The sequence below is a fragment of the Dromiciops gliroides genome, chromosome 2, assembly GCF_019393635.1.
Source record: "Dromiciops gliroides isolate mDroGli1 chromosome 2, mDroGli1.pri, whole genome shotgun sequence".
Lineage (NCBI taxonomy): Eukaryota > Metazoa > Chordata > Mammalia > Microbiotheria > Microbiotheriidae > Dromiciops > Dromiciops gliroides.
The window spans coordinates 170,640,398-170,658,458 of NC_057862.1; the positions used below are offsets into that span (position 1 = coordinate 170,640,398).

At 35.2% G+C, this 18,061-nt stretch overlaps 1 protein-coding gene across 1 annotated transcript in view; it reads left to right on the top strand.

Moving 5' to 3' along the window:
- The window catches only part of FBN1 (fibrillin 1), a 301,977-nt gene that overhangs the window by 220,346 nt on the left and 63,570 nt on the right, over positions 1 to 18,061 (top strand). The window contains 7 exon segments of the mRNA XM_043980479.1: positions 8,898 to 9,020; positions 9,170 to 9,292; positions 11,345 to 11,470; positions 13,104 to 13,226; positions 14,924 to 15,046; positions 15,467 to 15,631; positions 17,964 to 18,032. Of these exon segments, the coding sequence (XP_043836414.1) occupies positions 8,898 to 9,020; positions 9,170 to 9,292; positions 11,345 to 11,470; positions 13,104 to 13,226; positions 14,924 to 15,046; positions 15,467 to 15,631; positions 17,964 to 18,032 (852 nt within the window).

The window sequence follows — 18,061 nt, forward strand, 5'->3', positions numbered from 1 at the left end:
CCTGTGTTCATGAACCTAAATAATCTTATGAATAAGCTGGTTTCAGACTCTTTAGAGTTGTATTTGTCTTATGCCATCCCCTAATAACATATATAAAAATTCTTTAAAATGTTTACTAAGGACTTTCTCTATGTATATGTAAGTATGCGTGAGTGTGTATGCAAAACATTATTTTTAAATGGCAATATTATATGGATCTTTGGCTAATACTTTTAAACATGGAGAAATATTAAATTGAGATAATATAATAAAATTTTACTGTAGTTACCTATATTTTAATATAATAGAAAATAACATGTAACATAACATAATTTTAAAGCATAATGGAGCCCATGCTGGGTTTGAATTAGGTAACTGTATACTTTATTTTCAAATAACATACATCTTTTCCAAAAGCTAGTTTGGCAAGCTCTCATGGCTTGAAATGAACACTTAAATATTTGCAGCTTGGCAAAGTGGTGAATGTACAGATACCTAACTTAATTATATCAAAATATTTCAGCACAGCCCAAATTTACATTGTTATTTCAAACTGGCCAAGAATGCTAAGGTTCAAGCTTATAGATGCACAGGATAATGACATTAATAATATATTGTATTAAGAACCATAGATCCTGGCCAAATGACGAACTTAGGCAAAAAGATGAAGTCTCTTTGACACTCACTCAATTTCTATTCCTCCTCTTCAGCATGGATAAGTGCCCACTCAGAAAAAGAGAGTCTAAAAGCTTAGATTCTAGAGTTGTCAGCACTCTACTCGTAGTGGACTAATGATATTTAGTTCTGCATCTTTTTTGATTGTCTGATTTAAATATTTCTGAGATGTGCCAGACACTGTTCAAAAAGTATGTAGATTCTTTCCTCCTAACCAACAAAACAGGTACATACAGTCCTCTTTATATGTTTTGGTTGTTCGGGTTTTATTTTGTATCTTCCAGTATAAATACTGGCTATTGGGAAAGGAGTTGGTGGTCTGGCAGTAATGAATTGAGAAAGTGGGTCATAACAGTGTTTCACTTTACTCAGTGCCTGGCTAGTTTAGGGACTTGGATCAAATGAGCTGGCTGAAATTTAGCCCAAGTTAGAGTATTGATGTTTATAGATAGAAGAAAAAACTGGAGAAAATGGTGAGGAAGTCTCTAAGCAATGGGATCTTCAGAACAATATGCCTCCAATTCTTGTTCTTGCATAGATCTTGGTTGATTTTTTAAAATTACCCAACCTATCAGGTAAAAAGCTGAGGCTGATTTTCCAAGGAATTTTAATAGGTTTTATTTTTATTAATTTTAAATGAAAATGATGCATTTGACTGATGTCAGCCCTCAGGCCATTTTAAAATGAGTGCACAAACTTTTAATCTTAAATTTTATTGATGTCTTTTGTTCCTCTTCCCAATGAGCTATCCCTTATAACAATGATTAAAAAATAAAGAAGGAAAAAAGCAGTTCAGCAAAATTAATTAACACATCAGTCACATATAACAGTATTTGCTTTATCCCACAGAGGGTAAAATTTTTAAACTGGGATAAATTTAATGCCAGCATGTGCTGATCTAACTTGGAAGTATATACAGTGAAGTTAGATTTTATGGTATATAAAAATGCCCTATTAAGTGTGGCATCCAGATCTAAGATTTCAGCAGTGTAGGAAACTTTCTGTGTGGGAATTCCCTCCACTAATGCAAATCTCCACTATTGCAGTTTGACAATTCAGGTGTAACATATTTTCTTTTTTTCCCAAATTACATGTGAAAACAATTTTTAACTTCCATTTTTAAAACTTTATGTTCCAAATTCTCTTCCTCCCTCCTTCCCCACCCCTGCTTAAGAATGTAAGCAATTCAATATAAGTTATACATGTGTGGTCATGCAAAACATTTCCACATTAGTCAGGTTATGAAAGAAAACAGACAAAAAACATTAAAGGAAAAGGAACTAAAAATCTTTATTCAGATACCATCAGTTCTTTTTCTGGAAATGGATTACATTTTTCATAAGTCCTTCAGAGCTGTCTTGGATCATTTTATTGCTGAAAATAGCTGTCATTCACAGCTGATCATGTTACACTATTGCTGTTACTTTGTACATAACACTTTGCATCAGCTCATATAAATCTTTCCAGGTTTTTCTGATAGCATCCTGCTCGTCATTTCTTATAGCACAATAGTGTGTAACTTATTTTCTTAAAGAGGTTCCTAGAGCCCTGAAAGGTTAACTTGCCCATGATCACACAGCCAATATCTGTCAGTGGCAGGATTTGAACTCAGGTCTATCTGACTGCAAGTCCAGGCCTCTATCCACTAGACTCTTGAAATGTCTATTTTACATAAATTAAGTTTACATTGATACTAAGAATGTAAAGGCTGGATGGAGTTTTACATTGTATGTTGGATGAAGCATTAGCAGTTGTACATTAGTAACAGCTGCTTTTTACTGATGTGTACAGAGACATGTGAATAGATCTAAATCCAAGAAATTCTTTATCCTTCCCTAAGGATCAGCATTTCATTATTTCTCTTTTTCCCCTCTAAAATCATAGCCTGTGATTAAGTTTCAGTTTGATAGAATTCAGACAACCCTTTAGCAGACTCAGTAACACAGTGACTGCTTTGCTTTGCCATGGTATGAGACAATCTGGTCTAATGGTTAAACCAGGTTAGAGGGGACTTGGGTTTTATTTCTAGTTGGCTCATAACCTTGTATAAATAACCAAGGTGTTCTATACCTCAATTTTCCTAACTGTAAACTTGTGGAAGTAATTTTTAGATGTTCCTCACAGGGATTTTTTTAGGATATATGTGTGTATGTATGAATGTTTATATGATCATATGAAAAGTTTTTGGGTTTTTAGAATAGGGGAGCTCTGTTAATTCCACTGTTGACAAATATTTGAAAGTCTGAAGGTTTTGAACCTTTTTTTGTGTCACGGACCCCTTTGGTTGTCTTGTAATACCTATGGACCCCTTCTCAGAATAGTATTTTTAAATGTAGAAAATAAAATATATAGGATTACAAAGGAAACCAATTATATTGAAATAGTTATCAAAATATTTTTTAAAAACCCAAGTTCACAGACTTTAACTTAAGAACCCCTGTTTAACCAAAGGAGCATTTGATCTAAAAGCCAGAATTGGAAAAACATTAAATAGAATTTAAAATGATTTTTTAAAATGGGGTAGTTAAAAAAAATTAGGAGATCTAGGTTTCTTTTGGCTCTGCTCCTGCTTGTTAAATTAAAAGTAGGGTAATTCACAGCTTATAATATGGTCAAATTTTCTTAGTGAAGGCCACGTTAAAGACAAGTGTTTATAATTTTCTAGGCAACAAGTATAAATAATGATAGTGGTCTCTCCTAATTGGGAATAATAAACCAGTTACATATAAAATGACATCAAAGAGCAGAGTTTAAATTGTGTTTTGATGACAGGTAGCAGAGATCTATGTACTAGTTTAGAATATCTATAGGTATGTGTGTGTGTATACATATACATATACATATATATATATATGTCCCTTAAAATTATATCAATTTTATGATATTTTAAAAGGGAAAAACTATTTCATTAAAATTATGAAACATCTCCTGGGTTTCATTACATTTTGGTTTAAATATTTTTAAACCCTTGTCTTTAATGATTGTTTCCATTTTAACAAATAAACATGTTTTCCCCCCAATCATGCAGTTTTAAAAATCCACCCACTGACTTACATTCCCAGCCCACACAGATGTTAAGGATTTCTGTGTTTCCCCTTCAGCATTCTAAAAATGTGGATTTTGCTGAGGGTAATATTCTGTTTTACAAGGTAGACATACATTTTCTTGAAACCTTTAATGCACCAAATTTTAGGTACTTCACCTAGAAAAACAACCTTGCCTGACACTGACTTGAGAAAACTGAAATTAACTTGTGACCCCAGATATATCTTCTTTGCTCATTGTGCCTATTTGCAATTAGAAAACCAATCAAAGCATGGTACTGTAACGATTGGAATAACGCCACCTACTGGAGACTTACTGTAGAAGAGTGCCTACCATGAAGCGAAGGTCTTTGAGGGCAAGACCAGGAGTCTTTTCTTTGGCGTCAGGAAGTGACGCAGGCTAGTGGGAGGAGGAAGGAAGAGACTGGCGCTCGGTCTCGGGCGCTCTTTCCTTTGGACTCTGGTGGAGAGCGGAGCTAGAAATGTGCTCTCCCTTTAATAGATAGGAATCTAGGCCTTTCTCTCTCTTTACCAAATTCTTATTCTCCTTAATAAATGCTTAAAAGTCTAATTCTTGCTAAAGCTTATAATTTATTGGCGACCACTCATTAGATATTTTAGACAGTTTAGCAAGAATTTTAGCCCTTAACAGTACTTTACCTGTGTGGAAGGAAAAACAGAAGGGAAATTTTGAATGGAAAGTTCTGATAGTACCAGAGCCTTTTTGTGAAGACAGTTGTGCAGGATATGGCTATATGAATCTATTTATCCTTTCCAGGAACCCATCACTGTGAATCACGTTCATTTGTAAATTCTAAAATTCCTGGGCAGTTCAATTTCTTAAACTAGGCAATTGTTTTTGCTAAGGAAATGAATTTAATTGGGTAAATTCAGCGTAAATAAATAGAAGCAGAGTAGATAGAGTATCCGGCTGAATGTCAGGGACACCTGGATTCAAATCCTACTTCTGCCATTGTAACCCTGGAGAAGTCACTCGACTTCTGTAAACCTCAAACAATTCCTCAGGACGAATATACAAAGTCATAGACAAGCTAGAATCTGTTTTGGAGAATGAATTTGCCACACTGGAGCTTGTCTATGCTAATTTAATCCCAGAACTTCCTGGGATAATATTTGTTACATGAACAAATATCTAGAGAGGAAATGTGAATAGAAAGTTTTAGCCCCCAATAAATAATAGTACACATCAAAGTCATCACCAGTAAGCAAAATATTTTGCTTATTTCTCTCCAACTTCTTATCACTAATAACTTAGCCCATGGTTATCAGCCTATGAAAACGCCATGGGTGTTCAGTTAGATAGTTTTGGCTGCATTCTCTGTTCAAATTTTACAAATCTAAGCAGTCATTTCATCTGCCTTCCCTTCTTTTCTTAACCCCATTAGTAGAGAACAGCTTCTCCTAATGTCTAATCATGGAGAAGCTATAATTTACCCTACCAGATTTTGCTTTTTACCTATGTACAATTCTTTTTTAAAAAAAAATAAGAAACTTCCTTATTTATTTATTTACTTATTTACTTACTTACTTACTTATTTTGGGTGAGGCAACTGGGGTTAAGTGACTTGCCCAGGGTTACACAGCTAGTAAGTGTTAAGCATCTGAGGCTGGATTTGAACTCAGGTCTCCCTGACTCCAGGGCTGGTGCTCTATCCACTGTGCCACCTAGCTTCCCCTCCTATGCACAATTCTTAATGGCACTCTGTGAGGAACTGTTTATACAGTTAGTGCATCTTTCAGCCACCTAGCTGCCCCTCCTATGCACAATTCTTAATGGCACTCTGTCAGGAACTGTTTATGCAGTTAGTGCATCTTTCACCCTACATAACTAGGAGAGAGAGTGACAGCTTGTTATTAACACAATCCACAAGGCTGTACCTATAAACTTCTTGATTTTTACTCAAATCACTCCCCTAGCCTGCCTAGGAGATATCTATGGAGCACTATTTAAGATTCTTTGTATGACAGAATGTGGTAGACTAGGGACCAAGGAAGGATGGAGTGTCAGCCTTAAATTTGAATGTCTTTGTTTCTGTTGGATTGTTTCTTTCACACTGGAACAAACTTGGCAGGGATGGGGGAGGGAACATTTGTGCAGAAAAAAGATTACTTGGCAAGTTGGGGTTTTTTTTCCTATGTTTCCCTTTGTATTATTAAAAAGATGTGTGTTTGAATGTAATATGTTTCCCCTCCTCTTATAGCTCAGTTTCTTCCTCTATTTTATTTAGGTCAGTTTTGGGTCCAAGGCTGTTTCTATGAAAATAATTAATAAATAATATTTTGCATTGCATTATATGTGAAGAGCATGGAAATGATAACTTACCCAAAGATATACACATATATGAATTATGTAATAGAACCAAGTGAGCTAGCAAGCATTTATTTGAGCCAATTGTGTGGCAGGAAGAATCTTTGTGAGATGCCAGAGACAGACAAAAATGAGGATCTCTGCTCCCAAAGGAGCTTACATTCTTTTGGTACATGTTTTCATTATATAATATGCTGCAGACAATATTCTATAATCTAGGATAGGAATCAGAAATGGATCTATGATTTCAGTGGAACTTCCAAGATGAGGAAGCTGCCTCTGCTCATGCACATAGACAGAGTGAGGGTAGAGCCCTATGCCAGTTATTCTACTAAGAGGTTTTCATAGTTGAATGTACACATGAAGAAATTTAATATCGAGACTTTTACTTATAGATGCTTGAAGTAAACCATTTATTAGGAAACATTTAAGCTTTGATAACTAGAAAATAGGAAAGAAAAACCTCAAGGTAATAAGACTGAATCTAACCCTACTTGTTTCATTCTGAGGAGCTGTAAAGAAATTAAGTTACACAAGTATCCAGAAGAAAAGTGAGCTTGGAGGATTGTGGTCCACAGCAAAGCACCCTGGACCAGTTCAGAAAACCTGGGCTCTAGTACCTACTGTCTTTTGTGTGTAGTATTATTTAGTGGATACCTAATAAGTGTAATAAATTGAATTTAAGTTAAGCAAGTTACTTAACTCCTTTGAGCCTCAGTTTTCTCATTTGTAAAACAAAGGGACTGGACTAGTTTATCTTTGAGTTTCATTCAGCTTCTAGATTCCCTAATTCCTGAAATACTTTAGGTCATATGGTACTTACATGACCTCAGTTTTATGGCTTCAGCCTGCCCTTCCTTAGTGATCTTGAGAGCTTAAAGTAGGAGAATTATGTCAAGACTTTAGAAGAGAATAGTTGGGATCTAAGGCTAATGTTAGTGGTTCCCTAAAGGAAAAAGGTACTGCTGCATCCTGCTTGTAAACATTTAATGAAAATTGTTCTGTCCATGAGTTAGAAAAGACAATTATGGGGGAAAATCACTTATTCTTTGGATTCCATTGGTTAGCATGGTATTTCTTGCATTGTCCTTTCCCTTTCTGTGGAAGGGCATCCTTCTCTGTCAGTCAGACAGCTAAAGGTAGTTTCCAACCACTAAGAAATTATCTGGCTTTCAGAAGAAATACATATCATGATAAGCCTGAAACTGATGAGTGTATATTCTCTTTTGCAAAGCTTAGCATTTAATATGTCTGCATTATATTCCCAAGATTATGTTACAAAAATGAAGCAACTGTATGACTTAATTATAAAAGAACTTTTCCATGAACATTTCTATTTAATGTTTATTAGTGACTTAAAAGACTTTTGGCAAGGCAATCTGGCAAGCTTTTTTTTTTTTTTGGTTGTCTTATGTGTTCTCTGAAAGTTATAAGGGTATATGTGATCATGGGCCTATGTTAAAGCTTTCATTTGAACACAGAGAATCTCATCAAACATTTCCAAAGCAGTTTCAAAACTTTTAATTTTGCTTAAGTAATCAAGAGTAAACACAAATTGCTTGTGTAGTTTCTGTTTCATGTCATTATTCAAGTGACCTCTAGAAATTCTTGTTAGCCTTTTCTTCCACTTCATGCCAAAATTAGCTTTCTTGACCTCCAGTAAGATCTGTAACAGACATTGGTTTCCTGTGCAGGATGATATTATCATCTTACAAATTCCTGCTTCTTGTTAAAGAAAATGTGACTGTATGATTAAGCCTTCATTGCTATGTAGTAATGTGTTAACCCAGGGTATGTACTTTATAAAAATACCTCTTCTGAAAGGGGATCTAATCCTTCTCTGGGGAATTTTCATGACAGTGACCCCATTTAAATAACCCATATTCTTCCCAAACTGCCATTTACCTTATTTGTCAGATGTCCTTGACTCTTATGGAAACTTTAGTTATATATAATGTAGCAGTATACTCAGTCCTCCAGTAATGAATACACTAAAATGCTAATAAAGAAATAGGGAAAATGATGCCCTTGAAAATTCTCTGCATCTACTTCTTTGTATTCACATTACAGAACATAAAGGTCATATATAAGGTTAAAACATGATCAAGCCAATAAAAATAATAGAAAAATAGTACATTTCACTTCAGATTCCCTTTGAGAAATTTGAAGCATATCTTTTTTTCTAATTGATCCTATATAATAATAATGCCTCTTGTTTTTATTGGCTACTGTGCTTTCTTTGACCATTTCCGAGGAATCAGGAAAATTACTTAGGGCCCATTTAGAGACTATCTCCCTAGTTCTCGAAACATATCTAAGCAATGGACATGATTGTCCAAATGCCTCTAAAATTTAAAGAAGGGGTCAGGGCATATGCAGACTTGTCCCTGCTCCACAGTGAGCAAAAAAAAAAAAAAAAATGGAAACTTGTCAAGTCTCTTTATACCCTAGAAATTCACTGAGGGCTTTCTTCCTTAATATTATGAGCTTGATTTTCAGAACCAGGGGTTAGAATTTTGGATCCAGTAACATCCTCACAGAAAAAATGAACTTGCACATAAACATAAAAACAAAACCCATGGTAGTTTAATAATAATCTTTTAAAGAGACTATTTTTTCTTCTTTGCATTGATTTCATATTCAAAAATGATAACTGATAGTCAAAATAAGTAGCAGTTAACCATGCTTTGTTCCTTTATGAATTGTCATTTGAATCTCTTGGGCCTAAGTATCATAAACATTGGTGCTAAACTAATTTATCCTGTTTGAAGCAAGGAAAGCAAGTCAGTGGCTGAAAATTCATGCCATTGAGGAATTTTTTTAAAAAAGAATTCACTCTGAACCCTAAAAACGACTATTTATTTTTCCAGACATCAATGAATGTGAAATTGGAGCACATAATTGTGACAGGCATGCTGTCTGCACCAACACAGCAGGGAGCTTTAAATGCAGCTGCAGCCCAGGATGGATTGGCAATGGCATTAAGTGCACAGGTGAGTTTGGAAGTCTTCGAAACCTAAGTCGGTTGTAAGCTGCCTAGGTTTCTTATTAAAAGGGAATTTTAAACATATTTGGTGGTGAAGCATTTTGAAGGCCACAATGTCTTATTATTATAGAACTTCTTTCTTCCCTTTTCTTTTAGATTTGGATGAATGCTCTAATGGGACACATATGTGTAACCAACATGCTGACTGTAAAAATACGATGGGATCTTATCGTTGTTTATGTAAAGAAGGGTACACTGGAGATGGATTCACTTGTATAGGTAAGTTTTTATTTGAAGTTGGGGAGAGGTGGCTTATGTCATGGTAGTATAGTGAAAACCTATGGAGAAGACAAGTTGTCCATATGTATTGCAATTAACCAATTCATTACAGAAGGATAGGTCAATAACCATCTATTAGATATTAGGAAATATTAGGAATTTGAAAACTTGATCATCCAAAACAAGAGTTTGGAACTGCTTCCAAGGAAGTAACCAACTTTGAGTTGTCCTAAAAGATGCTCAGTATATGTTTTGGTCCAAACCTATAATCTTATCTGTATAGAGCATTCCTATCGTGGAAATTGCTTCTACCAAAGCTGATCAACAATTCATCTGCTTTTAGTCTTGGCTTAATTGTCTGGGGCACTGAGAGGCTGAGTGACTTGCTTATGATTACTCAGCTAGCATGTATCAGAAGCAGGACTTGAGAGAAACTTTCTTACTCCAAGGCCCATCCCTTAATCCTTTATACCACATTTCCTCTTGCTCAATCTATAAATCTGTATAGCTTCTAGGAAGTGCCATTTGGCTAATAAATAAGTTCAGTTTGTCAGCATTCAAAATCTTTCCTGTAAGGCATCTAATCCGTTTACATTACTTTACGTTTTTCTGAGAGGTCACTGATGCCATCTATGGCTTTGTTATCAGAATAATTTTTCTGTGATTAAGGAAATCTCAGAAACTATTTTAATATCTAGACTTTGAATATTATTTCTGTAGTAATTGTTCTAAACATTTTTTAATTGTAAGAATCACTTTTTTCAGACCTGTGTTTTATGGCATTGTTTCACTAGTCTCCTACAACTTAATTACCTTCAGCAGTATTCTCAGACCAAGTTAACTCAAATAGAGCTAGTATATCCTGAAGTTTGTTTCTATTTCTAAATACACTCATGTATTTAAACACTGTATAAACCATACACATTATATATAATATTATTTTCTCATAGATATATCTACATATACATGCAGATGTATTTGTAATTCTCTTTTTACATGTCTATAATCCGAGGTATTAAGTAATTTAGGTAGATCTGTTTTTTCTTTTAAGGCCTCAGGAACCTTGCTGCTCTTGTGAGTTGAAAGAGTTAATATAGCTTTTTGAGTCATTTCTTAGTATCGCTTAAATACTGAGTAGAATAGAGAATCACTCAATTCTCTTAAATTTTCTATTCTATAATCATCATATGGTTATAGCACATTAACTCTTTTTTACCTAGTTCTGATGTTTTTATACTATTTCCTTAAATTGGTTACCCACAAGAGTTCTTATCTGCTATTTAACTCTTTTTCCAGTTCTCAAAAGGTTCAGGTAAGATGGAAAGTTAATTTTGAGTCATTCTTGATATAATGCATATTTCCATATGTGGACAAATCAACTTAAATAGATTTAACCATCCAACTAACTCCTTATGTGTTCTAAATTATCATGGATGAGTCTTTGTAAAACTTCCTATAACTAGAGATCCCCATTTGGTGCCAGTCTGGAAGGGAGAACAAGACTGTCCAGGAAATGTCCTCCCTCCTAATTTGTACCTCATAAAATCCCTAACTTTCTTCAAAGCTCAACTCAAATGCCACTTTATCCATGAGGAATATCCTGATTGCTAGTACCATTCTTCTCCTGCCCCTGGAAATTTTATACATACATACATACATACATACATACATACATACATACATACATACACACACACCCATATAAGTATGTATAAACATATGTATATATCATGTGTGCATATACACATGTATATACACCTAGACATATGCATGTGTATATATGTATGTATTCATATTTATATAATTTTTCTCATTTATTTATTTGCTAAGCATTTTCTTACGTTTTTCCCCAATAGAATGTAAGCACTTTGAGGGCAGAGATTATTTTGTTTTGTTCTTTGAATTCATAATACCCTTACACAGAACCTGGCACATTTATGTTTAATGAATTGAATTGACTTGAAATAGAAGTACCAACCAGCTCTCAGGCTAGCAATTAACAGTCATGATTGTGACTATAAACTGGAATTCTTTTTTTTTTTCTTACCTTAGATCTTGATGAATGCTCAGAAAATCTGAACCTTTGTGGAAATGGGCAGTGCCTCAATGCCCCAGGAGGATATCGTTGTGAATGTGATATGGGATTTGTGCCAAGCGCAGATGGAAAAGCCTGTGAAGGTAACAAATATGCGAGTTCAGAATCCACAGTGACATAATAGGCAGTGTTGATGCTTTATTATTTTAAAATATGATGCACCCACTATACTTGTTATAGTACTATGTTCTGGCTTCAGGTTGGAGCTCAGTTGGTTATGAGTTCAATTCCCATATGGGCCATTTCTTTTCATGAAGAGAAAAACTCTGCTCTGTGGCAATAAACTGCAGGCTGAATCTTAGCCAGCTCTCTTACAAATTCATGCCAGTGGTCATAAGGGAGATCAGACAAGTAAGTGTGGTTGACATAATGCCAACTCATCCCCACTACTGAAATAAGAACTCCTGGTACATAGCCTACTATTGGTGAATTGGAAAGGTCATCTTTATGCCTGAACACAACATCCTTTTGGTTTTAAACACATTTTTTAAAAGAATTCTGAGTAGGAATTTTCTAATTCACAAACGAAGTTTGTCCTGTAGTTCATTTGAGTAATGTTTAGGTCCAAGAAATGGATGAAGCCTGCATATGCTTATGTTTTAGGTATTTAGGAACAATGAAACTCAGAATTAAATACATATTGTACACTTGAGTGTGATTTTCTAAAGTTCCTATAATATTTATCATAGTGTTTACAGCCACTAGGCTGAATGTACTCTTTAGCTAAAGTTAATTTGTATCTAGCTTAGAAATGAGTATAACATTTCATGGAACATAAATACATTTTAAGAAAACTTTAATGGAAATGTGCTTATAGAAAGCCATATCTTAATTAGATGACTTTTGGTTTCTTTTTTCCTCGACCTAGTCAACACTATCATATAACGGTCACTAGAAGCTGACAATAACTAAAGAGAAGAATTTAAATTCTAATGTAAACCTCACATATATGCAGTTTCCCTCTCTTCGAAAATGCTTTCTTTCAACTGGAGCATAATGTTGCATGCCTATAAAATCCCTACTACTGGGGATGCTGAGGCTGGTGTGGATCACTTGAGCTCAGGAAATCTGAGCTTCAGGAATGCTAAAGTCAATCACATGTCTACACTAAGCCAGGTGATCATCCTTATCATAATTATTAAAAGCAAAGTTAGAAGGTACCTGCTTTGTGTGGAGGGCAGCTAGGTGGCGCAGTGGGTAGAAGTGCTGGGCCTGGGGTCAGGAAGACCTGAATTCAAATCCCGCCTCAGACACTTACCAGCTGTGCAACCCTGGGCAAGTTACTTAATCCTGTTTGCCTCAGTTTCCTCTTCTGTAAAATGAGCTGGAGAAGGAAATGACAAACTACTCCATTATCTTTGCTAAGAAAACTCCAAATGTGGTCACAAAGAGTCACATGACTGAACAGAACAACACCACCAACTTCATGTGGGGCATTGTGCTAGGTTCTAAGAATACAGAGTTATAGTGTACTAGTGTACACTCATAGAGTGAGTGTATGAATTTAAAAAGAATAGATTAAACCTTAACTTAATAGAGGTGGCAGAAACCTCAGGGAAGACATCAGTATACTTGACTGAGCAATGGTAGTTTCTTAATGCCTAAAGAGATGCTATAATGCTTTGAATGCTAAAAACTTAAGGAAGCTTATAAAGAAAAAGATATTCTCATCTTCATCTTTAACCAACAGGTCTATTTTCTCTCCCCGACTTCTAGATATTGATGAGTGTTCCCTTCCTAATATCTGTGTCTTTGGGACTTGTCACAACCTTCCTGGTCTTTTCCGCTGTGAGTGTGAGACTGGCTATGAACTGGATAGAACTGGAGGCAACTGCACAGGTAAGGGCATTTCCAGGTTTGGAGTGATATTTGTTCTATTATGTCCCCATTATCCCAGGAATGGAGGAATAGAGTATTGATTGTGGAAATGTAGAATGAAAGCTAAACTCCCAGATATTGAACCTGGAAGCCCAGAATGATTTCTTGCTTACTATTATGGATAAGTAGAGGCTCTTTGTGTGGATTAGCTGTTTTGTTGCTTGTGAACTGGTGGTGAAATGGAGCCCAGGGCATATATATCCCAAACAAAGAGCTTTCTCACAGTCTTCACTACCACTCGAGTACCTTTCCATTATCCTTAGGCAAAAAATTGGAGTATTCTCTTCTAGTGGCACTGGCCTGGGATTATTGTCCTTTCTCTTCTGCATCTCCCTTCAAGGCTCTTCCTCCACCTTGTTCACTCTAGCATAGCCCAAATTAGTTTTATTATTATTATTAATAATAATAATACATTATATTAAATGATTTACTTAAGTGAGAAGAAATCTTATAAAAATTATCACATGTTAACTTAGAGGTACATAGTCTCTAGTTACTCTTTTCACCTCAACTTCACCTACACTTCAACCTTTTAAAGTCATTTTTAGTATTACTTTACTTTTAGCCTCTAGCAGGTTTTCTTAACCAAGGCTTTATTAATGATGTATTTCAATATAATTGGTTTCTTTTATATTCCTACATATTTTATTTTTTACAATTAAGAATATTACTATGGAAAAAGACTCCATAGACTTCACCAGACTGACAAAGGAGTTCATGATACAAAAAAGGTTAAGAATCTAATCCAAGATCTTTAGAAAAAAAAGATCCTTTATTTCTATCTGGCCCACAATTTCAGGCTATTTCAAAACTACCTTCTTTTTAGCTACCTAAAGTTTAACTTAATGAATTGCCTAGATTCTTCCCATAGCATTATTCTGACCTTTGTTTTTCTCTGGGTATAAAATCTTCTAAACCAGAGTTGTCAAAAACACGCTGCCAACACTTCCAGATACTGCTCAACCAGATTGAAATGTGAATTGGGAATATTTATAAAATATTTTTTGTACAATTTCCCCTCCTTTTCTGTTTTTCACAATTACTATTGTTAACTGTTTCCCTCCATCCTATTCCCTTCCCCATGATATTTACTCCATTATCCATCTTCTTTCATCCTATCCCTCTTCAAAAGGGATTTGCTTTTGTCTGTCCCCTCCCCCAATCTGCCCTGCCTTCTTTTGCCCCTCTCTCTTTATCCCCTTACCCTCCTATTTTCCTGCAGGGTTAGATAGATTACTCCACCCAATTGAGTAGGTATGTTATTCCCTCCTTGAGCTAATTCTGTTGAGACTGAGGTCTTTGAGCCAATTCTGATGAGTATTAGGCTCATTTACTGCCCAGATTAAATAGATTACTCTACCAATTGTGTGTGTGTGTGTGTGTGTGTTAATCCCTCCTTGAGGCAACTCTGATAAATCTTTGAGCCTTTTCTGATGAGTGTAAAATTCATTTACTGCCCTGCTCCTCCCCCATCTCTTCCCCCACTCCATAAACTCTTTCCTGTTTTTCATGTAGGATTGCACCCCATACTACTTTTGCCCTTTCCCCTCCCCCAGTGTATTCCCCTCACTGAATTGGGAATATTTAAAGAAATAATTAAAATTAAAAATGCAAGGGTTAGATTAAGCATTAATTCTGTACTTACTGTTTTGTTGCAGATGTTAATGAATGTCTGGATCCTACAACTTGTATTAGTGGGAATTGTGTCAATACCCCAGGCAGTTACACCTGTGATTGTCCACCAGATTTTGAGCTGAATCCCACCAGAGTTGGCTGTGTTGGTAAGATATTATATTTTTCAAAGAAATACAGATCTTTTTTGTTTGTTTTTAAACACTAAGAAATTCATTTCCATTTTAATTCTACTCTAAAACCCAGTAATGTAAAAGTTTGGAGGTTCACTGAAATTGATTTGCATTTTCAGATGCCCTTTCTAACTTCAGTATTCCCAATGTGCATTCCTTCAGTGTGCTGTAATAGCAATACTGTAATAGTAAACCAAGTAATTTTTAGCCATTCTTTTATATGGGTTTGAATTTCCATCCTTAGGATAATAACCTTCTGCAAAAGAACATAATTGATAGTATTGTTTCTCCCACTGGAGTTTTTTTAAGGGAATTTGGATACCTAAAAGTTCATAGAGAATGTCTACTTTCTTGCTTAGTGACCATTACTTTTGTGTGTCTGTACATTTTGAATAGATACAAGATCTGGCAATTGCTATTTGGATATTCGGCCTCGAGGAGACAATGGAGATACATCATGTAGCAATGAAATTGGAGTTGGTGTTTCTAAGGCTTCCTGCTGCTGTTCTCTGGGTAAAGCTTGGGGTACTCCCTGTGAACTCTGCCCTGCTGTGAACACATGTAAGTTGGCATCTACCTGCTTTTTATTATTACCATAATTTAATCCAGTTTTTTATTCTATCTCTGCAGGGTGTGAGAGTGAAGCCATGTAAGGGGAAGAATTCTGTATCAGTTAAAGCAGGGGTGGGAGGTAAATTCTCCTAGCACCACATAATTCCTTGGAGGGCTTCCCCATATGGGTCTATTGCTTCTCAGCCTTTAACTTACATATCAAAAAATAGGACCCCATTTAGCCTTTATTTAAATTCACAGTGGGCCAGGTACTTTACATACCATATAAAGTTTAGAGTCCCTGTGTTCCAAGAGTAACATATGGATTGATATAAAAGGTTAACTTTGAAATATAAACTCTTTGAGCTGGATTATTTGTACACTATTGCTTACATCTGAGAGACTCATCTATTCTTTTTATTTTAATTTGTTGATCAGACCTATGACATTGAGACTTAGATGTTTAGATAGAAAAGCAGTTGGTTTAATGGATGTGAAATGGGAAGTCATTATTAGACTTATGGTGTGGCTGATGAAAGGTATGTAGTATGAATAGGCGAGAGAAATGAAAAGGACTGAGAACAGGTTAGTTCATTAAGAGTGAAAAATGGCCCCCTCCCCTCAAGAAAAGGGGACTGGGGATGAGGTGAAGGGCAGGACAGTAATGATTGTTATTTATCTAGTACTTTAAAATTTGCAAAGCACGTTACAGTTACATACATTCTTATCTGAACATACTTTGAGGTATAGGGGATAGCCTCATTTTACAGGTGAGGAAAGTGAGGTTTAGGAATTAAGTGACTTGCTCATGGTTTACAGAGACAGTACATGTTAGAATTTGAACTTTCCTTACTTCAACTATAGCAGTATTCACTAAAGAAACAGAGAAGAATAGGAAGAAAAATGTTTTTTAGAGAGTATGAGAGATTTACATCTAAAAAACATAATAGTAATATATTTGTGGAGTATGGTCTTCAAAATACTTTTACATATACTATCTCATTTGAGCAATGGGTAATAAAGATCATTCTCATAAATTCTTCTGGTACAGGCTCTCAGATTCAAGTTGGGGGAATTAGAGAAGAATTTTCAGTAGTTTAGGAAATGTATGAGACATTTTACAGCAGGTTTGAGCATGAAAAGGAAGATTTTAGACAGACTAGAAAAGATGGAGAGGTACACTGAATGATAGAGTTAATGGAATTGTCTGTATGGAAAATGGGAGATGATATTAGAAACAGAAGTTAGAATAAGGAAGAAAGGAAAGGTCTTTGTAAAACAATTATCAGGTATTTTTTTCTTAATTTTAACAAAACCACTAGAGATACAGATCTGTATAGATAAATGAGTGAAAGTTATTAACATCGATTTGATCTTCTTTCAAATAGAACTTATAATCACCTACAAGTGATATACTATTTTGGACCTTGGGAGTAAAGGAAATCTGAAGGTCATCCCCAACTGAATCCAAGAAGTTTCTATAGGAGAAAGTGGAAGTTACTATAGTGGAAAATATATAGTGTTAGAACTTCAAATGAGTCAATGAATGATGAATAAAAACAGGAACTCACTGAGAATACTTAAAAGGAGCATGAGATGATATAAAAGAGAATAGTTTCACCAAATCCCTGTTTGGAATGAATCTGGAGGAAAGGACAATCTGCAAACATAAATATGCATATAGTATGTATAGTAGTCTATAATTTCTGGGAATTCAAGGCTAAACAAAATGTAAAAATGATCTTGCCTAAACTGTGTGACCCTGGGCAAGTCATTTAACCCCAATAGCCTCACCCCAAAAAAGAAAAAAGAATGATCTTGCCTCTGACACATACGGGCTGTGTGACCCTGGGCAAGTTATTTAACCTCTCAGTGCTGTCAGGCAGCTCACTCAGACTATAAATTGCAGTACAGTTGCCAGTCTACTAGTAGAGGGAATAAAGCTCCCTGTGATGATAAAATCTCAGGTTAGCCCTCCCCCCACCCCAATGTTTTTAATACTGAAAAGTCAGTTAGATATGAATTTGTTTGAAGGCAAAAGGGAGAATCTAAGAGATTAAGTAGTTATGAAGGAGTCACAGAGCTAAAGAATATAGGAGGCAGCTCAAGATAAGTATTTGGTTTCAGAGACCAAAGAGAATGTGCCACCCCATAAAGTTATTATGCAAAATAATTTTGATGTGAAAATTACACATAAATACCAAGGTTTTAAGAAGATAGGGAACATCTAATAAAGATCCTTAAAAATATCTTTTTGGATATGTGAATTTAAAATTCTTATGATAACACAACATAAAGAATCTGGAGATTAAAAAATTCATTTTGATTTTTGTTTTGGTAGCTGAATATAAGATTCTTTGCCCTGGAGGAGAAGGCTTTCGACCAAACCCTATTACTGTTATATTGGAAGGTAATTTTGGCTTTTTCTACCATTTAAGA